This window comes from Falco naumanni, chromosome 2 (genome assembly GCF_017639655.2).
Source record: "Falco naumanni isolate bFalNau1 chromosome 2, bFalNau1.pat, whole genome shotgun sequence".
Taxonomy (NCBI): domain Eukaryota; kingdom Metazoa; phylum Chordata; class Aves; order Falconiformes; family Falconidae; genus Falco; species Falco naumanni.
The window spans coordinates 2,686,119-2,701,763 of record NC_054055.1 but is presented as its reverse complement, the minus strand read 5'-3'; the positions used below and the strand labels follow the sequence as shown (position 1 = coordinate 2,701,763).

The 15,645-nt window shown below is 67.0% G+C and overlaps 2 protein-coding genes across 2 annotated transcripts; one reads left to right on the top strand and one right to left on the bottom strand.

Moving 5' to 3' along the window:
* Positions 1-561: 561 nt before the first annotated feature.
* Positions 562-4,925, bottom strand: CNGA4 (cyclic nucleotide gated channel subunit alpha 4). The gene is made up of 6 exons (XM_040583361.1): positions 4,830-4,925; positions 3,661-4,713; positions 3,315-3,556; positions 3,077-3,183; positions 1,472-2,467; positions 562-1,392 (listed from the first exon to the last, which is right to left on the bottom strand). The coding sequence occupies exons 1-6, from the start codon at positions 4,923-4,925 to the stop codon at positions 602-604; spliced, it is 3,285 nt and encodes a 1,094-aa protein (XP_040439295.1). The 3' UTR covers positions 562-601.
* On the top strand, positions 4,278-15,237 carry FHIP1B (FHF complex subunit HOOK interacting protein 1B). The gene is given in 16 exon segments (XM_040584120.1): positions 4,278-4,331; positions 4,706-4,751; positions 9,399-9,684; positions 9,789-10,391; positions 11,121-11,279; positions 11,346-11,432; positions 11,563-11,730; positions 11,844-11,923; positions 12,173-12,342; positions 12,438-12,991; positions 12,993-13,038; positions 13,082-13,310; positions 13,312-13,481; positions 13,555-13,733; positions 13,819-13,981; positions 14,481-15,237. Coding segments are annotated over 14 exon segments (3,042 nt in total). The 5' UTR covers positions 4,278-4,331; positions 4,706-4,751; positions 9,399-9,546; the 3' UTR covers positions 14,777-15,237.
* The last annotated feature ends 408 nt before the right edge of the window (positions 15,238-15,645 follow it).

Here is a 15,645-nt window from a genome sequence, read left to right as displayed (position 1 = left end):
AGGCAGGGGACGGGGCTGCCAGGGCCCCGGGGGGGTGGGGGGACTCGCATGGTGCTCGCCGGGGGCTCCCGCACGGAACGCTCGCGGAGTACCAGGCAGCCGTCACCGTGGTGGCTGTCACTGTGCTGGCTGTCACCAGGCGGCGGTGCCGTCGGCCGCGGCTGCTCCCTGCGGGTGCCCCTGGGGCGGTACGGCAGGGCTGGGGGACCCCGGCTGGCCCCGGACCCGGCTCGCCACCCCCGGGCCCGGGTCTCGCCTCTGCCCACCCTCGCCCTGCTCGGGCCCTTCTCCCTGGCCGGCTCCTGCCCCGACCCCTGTCCCTGTCCCTGCCACATCCCTGTCCCCACCCCGGTCCCGGTCCCTGCCCCATCCCAGTTCCGGTCGCGGTCTCTGTCCCATCCCTGTCCACCTCCCAGTCCCGGTCGTGGTCCTTGTCCCCATCCCAATCCCGATCCCGGTAGCTGTCCCACCGCCGTCGCAGCGCCGTCCTGGATCATGAACAACTCATTGTTACTTAGCAACAGCTGTCAGTGTTACCTAGCAACGGTTGTCACGGTCATCCAGCAGCTGTAGTCGCTGCTGTCCCAACCTCAGGCAACCCTCAGCGCCGGGGGCCTGTCCCCCGCGTGGGACCCCGGCCCCTGCTGGGACCCTGCACACCCCTGGGACCCTGCACCCCACTGGGACCCTGCACACTGGGGGGACCCCGCACTCTGGAGGGGCCCTGCGCCCCACTGTGACCCTGCACCACACTGTGACCCTGCAGTCTGGGGGGACCCTGTGCCCTGGGGGGCCCCTGTGCCCCACTGTGACCCTGCAGTCTGGGGGGACTCTTAGCTCTGAGGAGACCCTGCACCCTGGGGGGACCCTGGACCCCACTGGGACCCTGCACCCTGCTGGGACCCTGTACCCTGGGTGGACCCTGAGCTCTGGGGGGACCCTGTGCCCTGGGGGAGGGCAGTCCCCCAGCAGGACGCTGTGCCCCAGTAGGCTGCTGCGGTGTGGCAGGACCTGGGTTTTGTGCAGGACCTGCTTCCCCGGCAGACCGCTGGAGCTGGCACTCGAGGCGCTCAATGCGCAGTGCCAGCTTGAAGGCACTGGACTCCAGCTGGGCCAGCAGCCGGGCTGCCTGGGTCTGCAGCCCCTCCAGGGCCACCTCCAGGGCCTGCACCTGGCGCTCAGCCTCCTCCTCTGCTGCTGCCGCCACCGCCTCAGCGTGCACATCCAGCTTGCCCATGCGCAGCAGGAGCTCGCGGCCCTTGGCCTCCATCATGGCCCGGGCGCTGGGGAACTCAACCAGCACCTCTGCCAGGTCCTCCTTGGAGAGGCAGAAGAGGTCCGAGTAGCCAATGCTCATGATGTTGGCTGTGCGCCGGTTCCCTGAGATGTTCCCTGGGGAGGCGGGGGCTGCGGTGAGGCTGGGAGTGGAGGGGCAGGGGAGCTGTGGCAGGGTGCAGAGGGGTGGGCTTACCTTTGATGTTGATGAGGCTGATCTCCCCAAAGTAGAGCCCCTCACCCAAGACAGCAAGCTGTGTGATGCCATCCTCTGCCACCACAGCCAGCCGCCCCTCGCGGATGAAGTACATCTCACGCCCCACATCACCCCTGCGGCAGACGAACTCGCCGGGTCCGAAGACCTGGGGCTGCAGCTGCAGCACCAGCTGCTGCAGCACGCTGCGCTCCCAGCTCTGGAAGAGTCCGACACGGCGCAGCGCTGGGAGGTGGACGCTGGCTGCTACCTCGGCCCGCAGCCCCCACGGCAGGTACTGGAGCACCGCCCGTTCTGCTGGCAGCTTCTGCTGTGCCCGCAGGTGTTGGTGCCAGCGAGCCACCCGCCGTGCCAGCCGCCTGCTTGCACCCTGTGCCTGCAGGTAGTGCCGCACCGGCTCAGGGTCGGGGTAGAAGGCAGCATCGGCCGCGTTCATGTTGGAGATGACGGAGCTGATGCTGCCTGTGATGGTGGCAAAGCCCAGCACAGCCAGGAGGAAGCCAGTGGTGACGAAGAGGAACTCCTCCTCGCGCTGGGGCTCTGGCGTGTCACCCACAGTGGCAAGGATGAGGGTGGAGAAGTAGAAGCTGTGGAGATACTGCCGCAGTGGGCGGGCAAAGCCAGGGTGGCTGGCGTTGGGGCAGACCCAGCCATCGGTGCCCAGGCCCAGCCAGGCTGAGAGGGCAAAGTAGAGGCAGCCATGCCAGTGTATGGTGATGAAGACATAGAGCATCAGCTTGGCAACACGAAAGGCATTGGGGTGGGCTGTGCGTGTCTCCTGGCGATCAAAGGCCTCGAAGAGCCGCGGTGCCTGCAGGCAGCGGTTGGCACGCACTACCGGCACGCCCAGCCCCAGGCGCAGGTAGAGCAGGTCGGTGGGCAGCACTGCAGCCACATCCCGGGGGAAGGACAGGGAGCGCAGGTAGCGCCACTGGATCCGGCCATGGTCCTGCACCAGGATACCATCCTCCAGGAAGCCTGGGAGCAGTGGGTCAAGGACCCCAGTCACTGCCAGGGTTCCTGGGTGGGGGGCACGTTGGCACTGGGGGGTGTCCTAGCGGGGGGGGCTAAGAAGTGAGGTCTGACAAGCTCAGGGTGCCCAGGGTTTCCCTGTGGAGGAGGAGGCTACTGATGGAGGACCAGGTGTGTGCCCAGCACAGGGGGGTCCCTGGGCCTGGTTCTCCAAGGACCCAGGGGGTCCTGTGGAATGCTGCTGTGGGCTGGGGCTCCTCTGTGCTGTCTGTAGGGCTGAGGGGCTCAGTGGTGGGTGGTGGAACCCCAGAGTGCCCACCCTGTGCTGGGCTGGCTGATGGGTGACAGCCATGCCTGCCTGCTGGGAGCACGTGTGCATGGACGCACACATGTATGTGTGTGTGCATGTACACGTAGGCATGCCCATGCGAGTGCATGATGCATGGCTGCTTGCCACATGTAGTTGGGAGTGCACATATGTGCTGGTGTGCATGTGTGGGCATAAACATGTCTGTGCACACAGGTGAGCGTGCATTTGGGTGTGCAATTGGGGCAGGCATGGCACAGGTGTGGGACCAGGGCATGGCAGGGGCATGCTGGGGCACGGGCACCAACCGGTGTGGAAGTGCACAGCAATGTCCAGCAGATAGAGTGCGTCGCAGAGGTAGTCCAGGCTCAGCCACAGCACTGCATGCTGCTCTTGCAGGTCAGGGAAGCAGGACCTGGCAGTATGAGCGGTGTCACCAGGGCTGAGATGGTGCCAACAGGTGCCAGCAAGCCCAGTGCCCTCATGCCGGCCCCCACCCTCACTGTGGGCACCAGGGGCCTTCGGTAGCAGTGCCTGCTTGGGTACCTGCAGATGAGGAAGATCCAGTTGTAGAGGACGGGCAGCGCCATGATGCTGATCCACCAGTAGTACCAGTCTCCAGAGGGGTCTAGGATCCAGGTCCGGGAGTGGGTAGCACTGTGCGGGGGAGGCAGAGGGACCTCAGAGCCTCCCCATCCCCAGCTGGCTGCAGGCTCCCGCCCGGGCGCCCCTCGGCCGGCACCCAGCCGCTGCTGCCGGTGGCTCCCCGGCTCCGCCGGCCCCTCGCCCTGGCACAGGGTGCTCCGCGCCCGCAGCTCCCACGGGACCGAGGGGGGTCCCTGCTGCGCGCTCCCACCCCGGGCCTCATGGCGGGCAGCCGCGCCCTGCTCACCCCGAGGCGCGTCCGGTGTCGGTGCCAGGGTCGGTCGTGGCGGCGAGCTCGGTGCTGCTGCGCCGCCGGGGCCAAACCCAGCGGCGGGACAGCAGGGAGCCGAGGCTGTGCATCCTGCACGGCGGGCGCGGGTGCCGGGGAGGGTCCTGCGCCCAGTGGGTGCGCAGCGCTGCTGCGGCACCGAGCACGGTCCCTCAGCGGGACGCAGCCGCGTGGCTCCTCCAGCGCTGGGCGCATCCTGGCAACGCGGGGCTCCCGCGGGGCTCCCCCGGCGCTCGCCGGCCCGCCGGGGCTGCAGGCAGCCGCCGCCTCAGCCACGCCGGTGTGCCGGGGCCGTTGCCCGGTTCTGCCAAAGGCTGTGGCGGACCGGAGCGGGGGACGCGCTGTGGGGTGGTGCAGGAGGCCCCGGTGCGGGGGTGTCCGGCGCGGCGGTACCCGAACCCCGCGCCGCCGACCCCTGCCGCCGGCCGGCCGGTACTCCTGGCCCCGCCCCTGGGCCCCGCCCCTGCGCGGCGCAGCCAGTGAGCGGCGGCGGTGCCCGAGCCCCGCCGGGCCGGTGCCACCTCCCGCGGCGGGCGGGGCGGGGCGGGGCGGGGCCTGCGCGGCTGGTGCGTCGGGCGGCGGCGGGAAGATGGCGGCGGGCGCTTGGGGCCCGCAGCGGGGGGCGGCTGGTGAGCGCGGGGGCGGTGGGGCCGGGGGAAATGTTGCCCGTCCCGGGGCCCGGCGGGGCTGTACCCGGCCGGGCGGAGAACCCTTCTGCCGGTTGCCACGGGGGCGGCCCGGGTGGCCGCCTGCCCTTGGCCGTGCCGTGCCGCCCGGCCCCGGGGTGCGGCGTGTGCGGGCCGAGCCGCGGAGCCTGGAGGTGCGCGGGTGCCGTGAGCTGGGGCGGGGGCGGCCGGGCCGGGCCGCGACCTGGGCCGAGACCTGGGCCGGGCCGGACCGGGCCGCCGCGGGTGTGGAGGGGTCAACGGCCCGGGGGGGCCCTGGCCGGCGCTGGGGCGGGGGTCCAGGCGCCGCGTCGGACGCCTCTTCTCCCCCTGCCCAGGTGCGGCGCTGATGGGACCGGACCCACCGCGACCTTGACCCCACAGGTAGGCAGCCCTGCCCTGGGCCGGGGTGTGTGTGTGTGTGATTCCCCGGGGGGGGGGCGTGCCCTGGGTGGGCAGCACCTCGGACGGCGCGGGGGGACCCCGGACCTGGTGGGAGGACGGTTGGCAGCAGCCCCGGGCAGTCAGGGTGTGATGCCTGCCCGGCAGTGGGGACATGGCGATACGGTGAGTGTCTCTGTGTCGGGGGCCCTGCTGCAGCTGGAGGGACCCAGCACCCTGCCTGTGACCTCAGCCCCCCGGCTCCTGGTGGCTGCCATTGACAGCCCCTGCCTCGGCACAAGGGCCCGGCTGGCAGTGAGATGGGGCTGAGCTCCGGCCTGGCGCCTCCAGGCTGGTGCCTCCAGGCTGGCGGTGGGCACAGGCAGCTTGCTGCAGGGTGGCCTTTGGCCTCACCAGGTGCCATGGCAACCCCGCAGCTGCCCCGTGGTCAGCAGGGCCAGCCCTGCGCTGTGCTCTCGCCTGCTGGGGTGCAGAGGTGGGGGGGGTCTGGTACCCACCGAGTACAGAGATGGACCTGAATGCCTCCCCTTGGGAGGTGCTGCCACCCCTCTGCCTGGGGCTGCCCACCTGCCCCTGCAGCCCCTCATCCCTCTCCACCTGTGCGAGGCTTGGTCCCTGTCCCTGTGGGGGCTGGGGCTGCTGGGCACTGGCACCGGGCTCTATGCTGGGCAGCTCCCCAGTGTGCAGCCCTTGGCAAGGGCAGGGCACTCCGTCTCTGGTGTGTGGATCAGGGTCAGGGCGGGCAGCCGTGCCCCCAGCATCCCAGCCCTGGCTGCGGTGGCACCCTGGCTGCCTCCCTGTGTCATCGGCCACTGGATAGCTGCTGCCTGCAGGCAAGGCTGGCCGCCTCCTGGCAAGAGGGTGCTCCCTGGCAGCTGGGATGCCTTGCTGCAGACTGACCCAGGATGATGGGTGAAACACATGCTCCCCGTGTATGGGCAGGCTTGACAGCACCATACTGTCCCTTTTGGCTCTTGACTGGCGGCTGGGTCCCCTCCATGTGTGGTGGGAGCTGCTGGGGTTAGGAGGTGTGGCTGGGGTGAGGAGGGAGCCGGTGCTGGGATGGAGCTGGTGAGTCCCAGCTCTTGGGGCTGTTGCGTGGCGGTAGCCAGCATCCCGCTGGCACGAGTCTGGCCACGTGGCGGATGGGTCCCATGCCAGCTTGGCCATGGGGCTGCACGCCTTTGTGCCTACTGCATGGCTGGGGATGTCCCATGGTGTGTGCTGCACCTTGGGTTTTGCTGCTCTTTGCCCTGCTTCAGTGAACACTTTGCTTTGGCTTGTCGCCCACCCCACTTCACCAGCTCCCGTGAGGGGCTCATGTGGTGACACCGTGCCAGGCAGTCTGGCCGCAGCCCGGTGTGGGTGTGAGCTGTGGTGCCGGTGCCCCTACCCCTGACCGGTCTGCTTCAGAGCTCACCCCAGCACACTGGCATTCTGCAAGGTCTAACTTTAGCAACTGCATCAGACCTCACCCGCGCTGGAACAGGACGCTGGTCCTGCCGTGGTATAAATATGCCTGGCCTGTGCCTGAACCACAGGGGGGGTGTGTGCCTGCCTCCCGCTGCTGGCGCTGCTGTGCTCAGCTCCCCGGGGCCGTTGACCTGCTCGTTAATGTGCTTTGAGAAGGCGCTGGGCCCTGCCCTGCCTGTGTTGGCTTTTGGCTGTTCTTGCTCCAGTCCTGCCACCATCAGCTTCCCTCTTTCTGCCTCTTGTGGTTTGGGTTCTCTTTAATGGCCGTTTTCATTTCCTCCTGCCCATGCTGCTGCTCTGTCCCCTCTGCCATGGGGCTGTGTCCTCAGGGGGCAGCTTCAGGCTCAGCCCTCCGTGCTTCCTGGGCCACCTGCCTCCCTGCAAGGTGCTCCTTGCCGAGCCCTGGTGTGCGTGTGCTGCTGGCGGTGACTTGCCAGGCCATGGTGCTGCTCCTGGCCCAGTGGCAGGAGGTGGAGGCCCGGAGCCGTGTCCTGGTACAGGGGCTGTGTGTGCTGGCTGCTCCTGGCCACATCTGCACCGGGCTACCATCCTCAGAGAGCACTCAGTGCCTGCCCTCCCTACCCTGGCACGCTCTGGCATGCCTGCTGTGCTCGGCACGTGTGGCGCCTGGCCCTAATCTGGCTGTCCCTGCAGTGTGTGCTGCCCGGCCACCCTGGGAGGTTATTTCTGGCAGGTCTGGGCAGCTGGCGCAGGGGCTGCCGACGCCAGCTCTCTGTGCTGTCACTCTTTCCATGCTCCACTGAGGGGGTTGGTGGGGCCCTGCATGGGCGCAGGGTCTCTGGGACAGGCGCTGTGGTGCTACGGTGGCTTCTCTGGGGCCAGCTCCCGCCCCACGCTCCCCAGGGGCCCCAGCAGCAGTGGTGGGTGCAGGCAGCTGCCTCCCTGGGCATTGCGGTGCTCCGGGCCACTGTGCGGTGGGCCCAAGCAGCGGTGGGGTGCCAGGGCGCAGGGCCCTATAAATATCCATCCCTGCTGGTTCCCTGGCAGCAGCATCGTGCCGCACCGTCTGTGGGTGCGCTGTTGGTGCTGCTGCAGCCGCCAGGCTGGGCTTTCCCCACCTTCCTGAGGGCCGATGCTGCCAGTGCCTCCGTCCCTGAGGTGACAGTGGTGGGGGCCGGTGGGAGCCCGGTCCTGCGTGCTGCCTTGGGTCAGCCCCAGCCTGCTTGCATGTCCCACCATGGGCTCTGGTTGTGATGGCAGCCAGCTGCCCCAGCCTCACTGCCTTCCCCAGCTCCCTTGCAGGGCAGGGAGCATGTGCTGAGACTGGTGTGGGGTGGAGCTGGGGTGCTGGGAGAGCAGACCCTGGGCTGGGCTGAGGGGTCAGGATAGGTGCCTGTGTTGGTGCTCGTGCACGAAGCCATGTCCCCACCACAGGACTGTTGGTGGCTGTGGGTGGGAACAGGGGATCCCATCTCTGAGGGATGGGGACCACCAGTTGCGGGCAGCAGGGGTATCCACTGCTCCCTGTCACCGTTGCTGTGGTGGCAAGGCTGGTGGTTGGGCTGAGACACTGTGGTCGAGGGGAAGGTGCTGAGCAGGACCTGTGCCCAGTGCCATGGAAGGGGCCTGTGGGCATTCTGCTTCCCATGGCAGCGACTCTGGGGGCACCTCATTCCCCTCCTTGCCTGCTTGCATGGCAGTGGTGCAGCTGGTGGCTGCTGTCAGGCCAGGCTCTGGCTGCAGTTGTCAGGGGGTTCGTTGCCCCCCAGGCTGGTGGCTCCTGGGCCATTGGTCCTGCTGGGTGCAGGATGTGGGGGTGGGTGGCTGTCCCGGCTGGCTGCTGGGTGCTTCCCACACCCCTGGGCTGTGCCGGCTCCTGGGTTCAAAGTACAGGGCTGGGCGTGGAGGCAGGGCTGGCAGCCAGAGCTCTCCCGGCCTGTGCCGCCCTGGCACGCTTGCCTTTCCTTTTCCCCAGCCCGCCTCCTGGTGCGCCAGCACTCCTTCCTCTGCCAGGCCTGGGGTCAGCTGCGGAGCAGCACCCCCCTTCCACAGCGTGCATCCTTTTGGGGCTGACACAGGGCTGGCAGTGCCTTGTGGGGCAAAGCCACCAGGTGCGGTGTTGCTGCTGGCTCCTGTGCAGTGCTGGGGAGCTGTGGCCCTGTGGCCTTGCTCACCAAGGTAGGTGATGTGGCTGCTCTGCCTGACCTGTCCCATGGCTGCTTGCCCAGGGAGCTGTGCCTGGCACAGGGTTGCGGGACGGTATTGGCACCAACTTTGCTTCTGTGTGCTTCCGTGCCTCCTCTGGCCTGGCTGCCTGGCTTGCCACCGTGCTGCCTGTCCCGCTTGATGGTGTCAGCCACAGCTGTGTGGCTGTACCAACCTCAGCTCTGGGGCCTGGGGCCGACATCACTTGGCTGTGTGCCGTCCTGATGCTGCTTGGTTCTCAAGGGCTTCCCTGGTGCCTCCCCGCTGGCTTGTTGCTCCTGTGGTGACCTGCCTTGCTGCGCCAGTGGCTGCGGCTGAGCTGGTGGTGCCTGGCAGGGTGATTGCTGCCCATCACTGTGAGGAGTTGCCCCCACACTGCTCCCCCCACGCTGTGCTCTACCTGCCCATCCTGTGGTTGGCGTGGCAGCTTTGGCCTCGGGACAGCGTGGCTGCACCTCCAGCTGCCCAGGTACCCCAGGACGATGCTTCTCCCGAGTGCCCTTGGCCAGGATCCTTGCCCCCTGCTGCCGTGCTGGCAGCACTGTGGCTGTGCTGGACAAGCCAAGACAAACACAGGGGTGTGGGCAGCACTGCTGCCTGCCATGGCCCTGCCCTGGGGCAGAAGCAGCCTCTGGGTGCTGGGTTCCCCTTGCAAGGTGAGGTTTGGTGGTGGAAGGTGATGCAGGGAAATGGGCAGCTGCCTTCGGACAAGGCAGGGTGGGGAGCTGCGGGGCAGGCTGGACAGGGCTGTTGCATTCGCCAGCCGTATTGGTGCGGAGGGAAGAGGCAGCTTGGGGGGGCCCTGGGCTGGGACAGGGGTGTTATGGAGGAGCCAGGGCGATCCCGTGCATCTCAACTGCTTGATGGGTTGTGCTGCCAGGCCCGGCCCATCTGCCTGCCCCCTCCTCCTTGGTCATGGTGTTGAGTACCCCAGCAGTGCCAGGTGCCTGCCGTGACTGTGTCTGCTCTGAGCCACCACTCTCCCCGCAGCCCAGCCCGGCGTGGCAGCAGCATGGAGAGAGGGACCTGGTGCCCCGCCTGCTCCCTCATGCCCCCACGGCACCTCGAGGCAGCAGTTCAATTTGGTCCGGCCCACGAGGTGCCCTGCCGCTGCCTGTGACCGTCCCCCACACTGCTGATGGAGAGGATGAGCTGGCTGAGCAAGCTGAACCCGCGGGCAGCCGGGCAGCGTGTCCCCCGCAGCGCCAGCCTGCAGAGCCCTGTCACCGCTGACCCAGAGACCTGCCTCATGGTTTTCAAGAACCACTGGTCCCAGGTGAGCCGGGATGGGGGGCTGGGGCGCCGGGCTGGTAATGGGGACCCCCTGACCCTCCACCCAGCACTCACTGCTGGCACTGTGCTTTCCCTCGCCTCACCCAGGTCCTGCGCATCCTGGAGCGGCGCGGCTGCAAGCCGGCCCCTGATGACCTCAGCGCCGTGCGCAACAACACCTACCAAATGCTGAACCTGCTGGCAGAGGACCGGCCACGGGGAGAGGCGGCGCGGGGGCCCATCCTGGAGTTTGTGGCCTCAGAGAATCTGCTGGAGCGGCTTCTGTGCTGGCACCTGCAAGGTGACTTCACCGAGGAGCGCAAGGTGGAGCAACTGAAGCTCTATGAGATGCTCATCAGCCAGGCCCGGCAGCCCCTGCTGCGGCATAAGCCGGTGCTCACACCATTGCTGCGGCTACTCAGCCTCTGTGCTGAGCCCAGCTCTGCCCTGCTGGAGAACAGCCTCGTCCTGCTGCTCAATCAGCTCTGCGTCTCCGTGGCCAAGGAGCCCTCCATCCTGGAGCTCTTCTTCCACAGCCACACGGACCAGGGCCCCGCCAACCTCATCATATTCTCCCTTCTCATCCCCTTCATCCACCATGAGGGTGTCCTAGGGCAGCAGGCCAGGGATGCGCTGCTGCTCATCATGGCGATGTCTGCCAGCAACCATGCTGTGGCCAAGTCCATCACCGACAACTCCTACTTCTGCCCGGTACAGCACAGTCCATCGTGACAACTCCTACTTCTGCCCTGGGGACCTGATGTGATGCCCCCCTACCCCAAAGTGGTGCTGGGAGGTTGAATTGCTCCGCTGCTGATGCAGGGTTGGATTTGGCTGTTGGGGCAGGAACCACAGCCACCCCTGGAGGGAAGTCCTGCCCTGGCTGGGGAGCCGGGACTGCTGAGCAGGGAAGGCTTGGAGGTGGAGGGCTTGGCAGCGGGCTGGAGACAAGGATTCCCTGGGGACAGCGGGAGATGTAGGACCCAGCAAAGCTCCCCTGCTTAGAACCGGGATGGAGGAGGGCAGGCTTCCCTGTGGGATTGGTGTTTGGGGGAGAGTGGTTGGGTCTGATGGCTGGAGACCCAGAGCCTCCAGCATCTGGCAGGAGCAGAGCAGGCAGGGCTCCGTGGCATATGCCAGGGCAGTGTTGCAGTCACCTGCACCCACTTTCCTCCTGCTGCCTGCCCTGCCTGCCCTGCTGCTTCTCTCCTTCTGGCTCTGGCAAACTGTGGCTCCAGTCCTGGCTGTGTGCTGGCTGTGCTGAGGGCTGGAAGTGGATCCATACGTGCAGCCATGCTGGGCTGTGGGGGTGGGACCTTCCTGGTGGGCTCAGCGTGAGTGGGGCACTGTGGTGGCTGTCCTTGTGCACGCTGCCTGGTGCCACAGCTTCCTGGCAGTGGGGCTGGTGGCTTGGGGAGAGCTGACTGCCTGTGTTCCCAGGTCCTGGCCACGGGCCTGAGTGCCCTGTACTCCTCCCTGCCCCGCAAGATTGAGGTGCGCGGGGATGACTGGCACTTCCTGCGCCGTGAGGACTGGATTGGCGTCTCCTCCCTTGTTCTCTTCATGAACTCGCTGGAGTTCTGCAACGCTGTCATCCAGGTAAGGCTGGGAGGCTGCCAGCCCTGAATAGGACTGGCCATGGCCCTGACATCCCGTGCTCCACAGGTCGCCCACCCCCTCGTGCAGAAGCAGCTGGTGGACTATGTCCACAACGGGTTCCTCGTCCCTGTCATGGGGCCGGCGCTGCACAAGGTAAGGGACCTCCCCCACAGCGGGCTGCCTGCCAGCCTGGGCAGGGGGTTTCCTGCCTGTACGTGTCGGGGAGGGGGGCCCAGGGGTGCACGTGTGGCCCAGCCCTGTGCTGAGCTTCTGCCACCTGCAGACCTCCATCGAGGAGATGATTGCCAGCACAGCCTACCTGGACCTGTTCCTGCGCAGCGTCAGCGAGACGGCCCTGCTGAAAACCTTCCTGCGCTTTGTTCTGCTGCACCGCCACGATAACAGCACCATCCTCGACACCCTTGTGGGCCGCATCAACAGCAACTCCCGGGTGAGAGGTGCTGGGCTTCCCCCACGGACCCCCACAGCTCCCTGAACTGCTGCCCACCCAGGGCGCTGTTGTCCTGCCCCACTGCAGCTCCCTCACCTCCAACTTGTCCCCAGCTCTGCATGGTGTCCTTGAGCCTCTTCAGGACGCTGCTCAGCCTCAACTGCGAGGATGTCATGCTCCAACTGGTGCTCAGGTAACTTCCCTGTGTCGCTGATGCCAGGGGCTGACCTGCTGCTGCCCAGCACCTGGGGGCTGCCACGGCTGGGACATGGCCTTGGGCATCGCTCCCTGCTGTGCCTGTGGGTTTGGGGCAGCTGCAACTTCTGCCCCACAGCTGGAGGCACTGGGGTCCAGCGCGGTCGCCCATCCCTGGCTGTGTCCTGCTCCCCTGCCTGTGTTCCCCCTGCCTGCGGCCCCTGCGTGCAAACCCGTGCTCCCCCAGGTACCTGCTGCCCTGCAGCCATGTCATGCTGAGCCAGAAGCGGGCGGTCAGGGACTTGGACATCTATGGGAAGACAGCTGCCAAGTTCCTCTCCCTCATCCCACGGTGCTGCCGTCCCGAGAGCCTGCTGCTGCCTGACCGGGAGGAAGAGCATGCTGCCTGGTCCAAGGGTACGGTACCGGGGTCCCCTTGGACCTGTACTGTGGCTGCTGCCCCATCCCCATCCCGGCTCTGTGCTGAGCCTCCTCTGCACCATTGCCTGCAGGCCATGGCAGCCCCAACGTGGACACCTCCTCGGTGGTGACGGTGCCGAAGCCCTCCACTCCCTCCCGGCTCTCCTTCTTCATGCGGCAGCAGAGCACAGCCCCTGAGGCTGCCGGCCCGGCACCCCGCTCCCCCAGCACCCCGTCCGGCAGCCCCTGCCACCGGGCTGGCAGGTGGGAGGAGGTGTCTGAGCTGGACAGGAACTACCTGGAGTACCTGCGGGATGCTCGCCGCAGCATTGACCGCTGTGCTTGGGCCTGCCGTGTCTGGTCGGCCCCCTATGATGGCGAGGAGCCCAGTGCTGGTGGCTCTGCCCCCCAGCTCGACAGTGGCCCCCCACTTGGCCCTGACTGCCTCGGTGCCCCACGCCCCCTGGGACCCCCCACCCCACGGACTAAAAAGCGGGGCTTGCCGGAGGAGGGGGCGAGGGAAGGGCAGGGGGGCGCCCTTGGCAGCAGTGGTGAGCCCAGCATGGGGGGGCCTGGCCCTGAGGCCCGGGACTCGGGGACCCTCGTGAACGGAGCACATGGGCCAGCAGAGCCGATCCGGCCCGAGGGGGGACGTGGTGGTGAAGAAGGTGCGCCGGAGCCCCCAGGGGGAGGGTGATGACGTGGGGGCCCCCCCCTGAGCGGGAGCACCGGCCAGTCCCAGCGCAGAACGGGGCCACGGTCCCTCCGACTCCCCGGCCGCAGCCCCCGGGCTGGGAGCCGCTGCCCTCGGTGGACTCGCTGATCGAGGAGCTGCTGGCCCGGGTGCCCGCTGAGCCCAATGGAGCTGGTGTCACCATCGAGGCCTTCACCGAGGAGCTACAGGAGATTGAGGCTGAGATGAAGAATGGCAGTGGTGGCGGGACCCTGCCCGCTGCTCAGGACCCCCCCCGAGGTGCCCCTGTCCCGTGAGGAGGAGGAGGCCTTTGCCAGCTTCGCCGCCCTGCCCGAGGGGGATACCACGGGGCGGGCACTGCTGCGGCTGCAGGACCCCCTGGCCCAGCTGGTGGCTAGCCCACCACGGGCGGTGGGGCCGCCCCCCAGCCAGCCCTTCACAGGTGGGGCCGGTGCTGGTGGGGGGTCCCCGCTGCCTGTGGCCCTGTCTGACATGTCCCTTTCCCTTGCCCACAGGCCCCTTCGTCTCGGTGCTGTTTGGGAAGCTGGAGAACATGTTGCACAACTCTCTCTACGTCAACTTTCTGCTGACAGGGCTGGTGGCCCAGCTGGCCTGCTACCCCCAGCCCCTGCTGCGCTCCTTCCTCCTCAACACCAACATGGTCTTCCAGCCTAGCGTTAAGTCCCTGCTGCAGGTATGTCCGGGGCCAGGCAGGCAGAGCTCCCTCTGGACCTCCATGCGCCCAGGGTAGGCCATCATGATGTTCCCTTGCCCCACAGGTTCTTGGCTCGGTGAAGAACAAGATCGAAAGCTTTGCTGCTAGCCAGGAAGACTTTCCGGCTCTGCTCTTCAAAGCCAAGAAGTACTTGATCGCCCGGGGGAAGCTGGACTGGTCAGACACGCCGAGCGCAGTGCCCTCCCTGCGCCGTGCTGAGACCCTGGGTGAGGGCAGGCAGTGATTGCCACGGCGAGGCACGGCACGGGCTGGGCAGCTGCATGTTGAATTTTGCAGCCCCCAAACCCTGGTACACTGCATTACATAGAGGGCTGGGGGCTGCATGTCGTGTTGCAGGGAGGGCTGGGGGCTGCGCATTGCTTTGTACACAGGGATGTGGGCTGTGTGTGGGGCTGGGGGCTGTATGTTGCATTTCACAGGGGCTGGGGGCTGTGTGTTGCATTGTACAGAGGGCTGTGGGCTACATGGAGGCTTGGGAGCTGAATGTTGTGTCGTGCTGGGGGCTGCACGGAGGTCTGGGGGTTGCATGTTGCGTTGCAGGGAGGGCCAGGGGCTGCATGTTGGGCTGTGCAGTGGGCTGGGGGCTGTCCCCTGCATTGCACGGGCGCTGGGGTCTGTGTGTTGCATGGTACAGAGGGCTGGGGGCCCCTCTCCAGGGTGCTGGGGCCCTGGGCCGTGGGTGCAGGACTGACCCCATCCCCACAGTGAAGAGCCGGAAGCCATCCATCGGGGAGCTGATCCTGCGGCACACCAACAGCCCGACACGGGCACGCCAGGCAGCACAGCTCGCCTTCCAGCACGTGCGGGATGGGCAGGTGCTGCAGGCCTTGGCTGGGGCATCCCTCTTCCGTGGCTCGGCCGAGAGACAGAGTGAAGCGCTGCGCGTCAAGAATGCTGTCTACTGCGCCGTCATCTTCAGTGAGTTCCTCAAGGAGCTGGCTGCCATCACCCAGGCCCACGCTGTCACCTCCCCCTTCCTGACTGAGCCCCCTGAGGAGTGACCCCCTAACCTGGCCGGCGCCTTTTTAACCACCCCCAGGACACGGACCTTTTTAATTTATTGGGGACGAATGTTTGGCTGAGACCTTGCTGCAATATGTACAGGAGTGACCGGTGGCCCGCTGCCCTCAGGGGGGTGGCAGGACAGGACCCTGGGTGGCCCCTGGCATGGCAGTGGGGGCTCGGGGCGGGCTGGCTCTGCCCCCCTTTGCCTCCCACCACTCACCCAGGGGCTGCACGTGCTGCAGGGCCCCGCTCTGGTGCAGAGTGGGCTCAACAGCATCGCTGTCAGCTGTCACACCCCCCCCCCAACCCCTCTTTATGCAACGCCTGCCGCCCTCGCTGGCACACTTGCGCTACTGGGGGTGTGGGGCTGTGGGGGACAGGGTGCAGCGGGGCTGGGGCAGTGCATGAGGAGGGCTGCGTGTGTCTGTGCTGTGTAAAAGCCCTTCTGTAATAAAGGGTCTGGTCGAGGGCGTTGCCTGCCGCTGCCTGTGCTTCTGGTGGGGCAGGGGGGGACTGGCCTGGACGCTGACAACCCCCTGCATGGCCAGGTCCCCAGCATTCAGACAGCTGCAGTGCCAGCTCCCCTGTGTTGGAGCGGGCTTCTCATCACCAGCGTCTGTTTCCATGGGATCCACTGCTTCTACTGGTCTTTAAATGGAAATACACTGTATCGGTGGTATCTGATGTAACGTCCTGGCGGATACTGCACAGGGCCTCACCACCCCCTGCACCACAGGTTGCATCCACGTTGCACCTACCAGTGACCTACCAGAGTGCTCTAAGGAGTGGTGTTGATGGGTGTTAATTACCTTTTTGGCCCTTTAAGCCTTCATTTGTAAGTTCCAGCTTGCCCCCACTGAGTTTG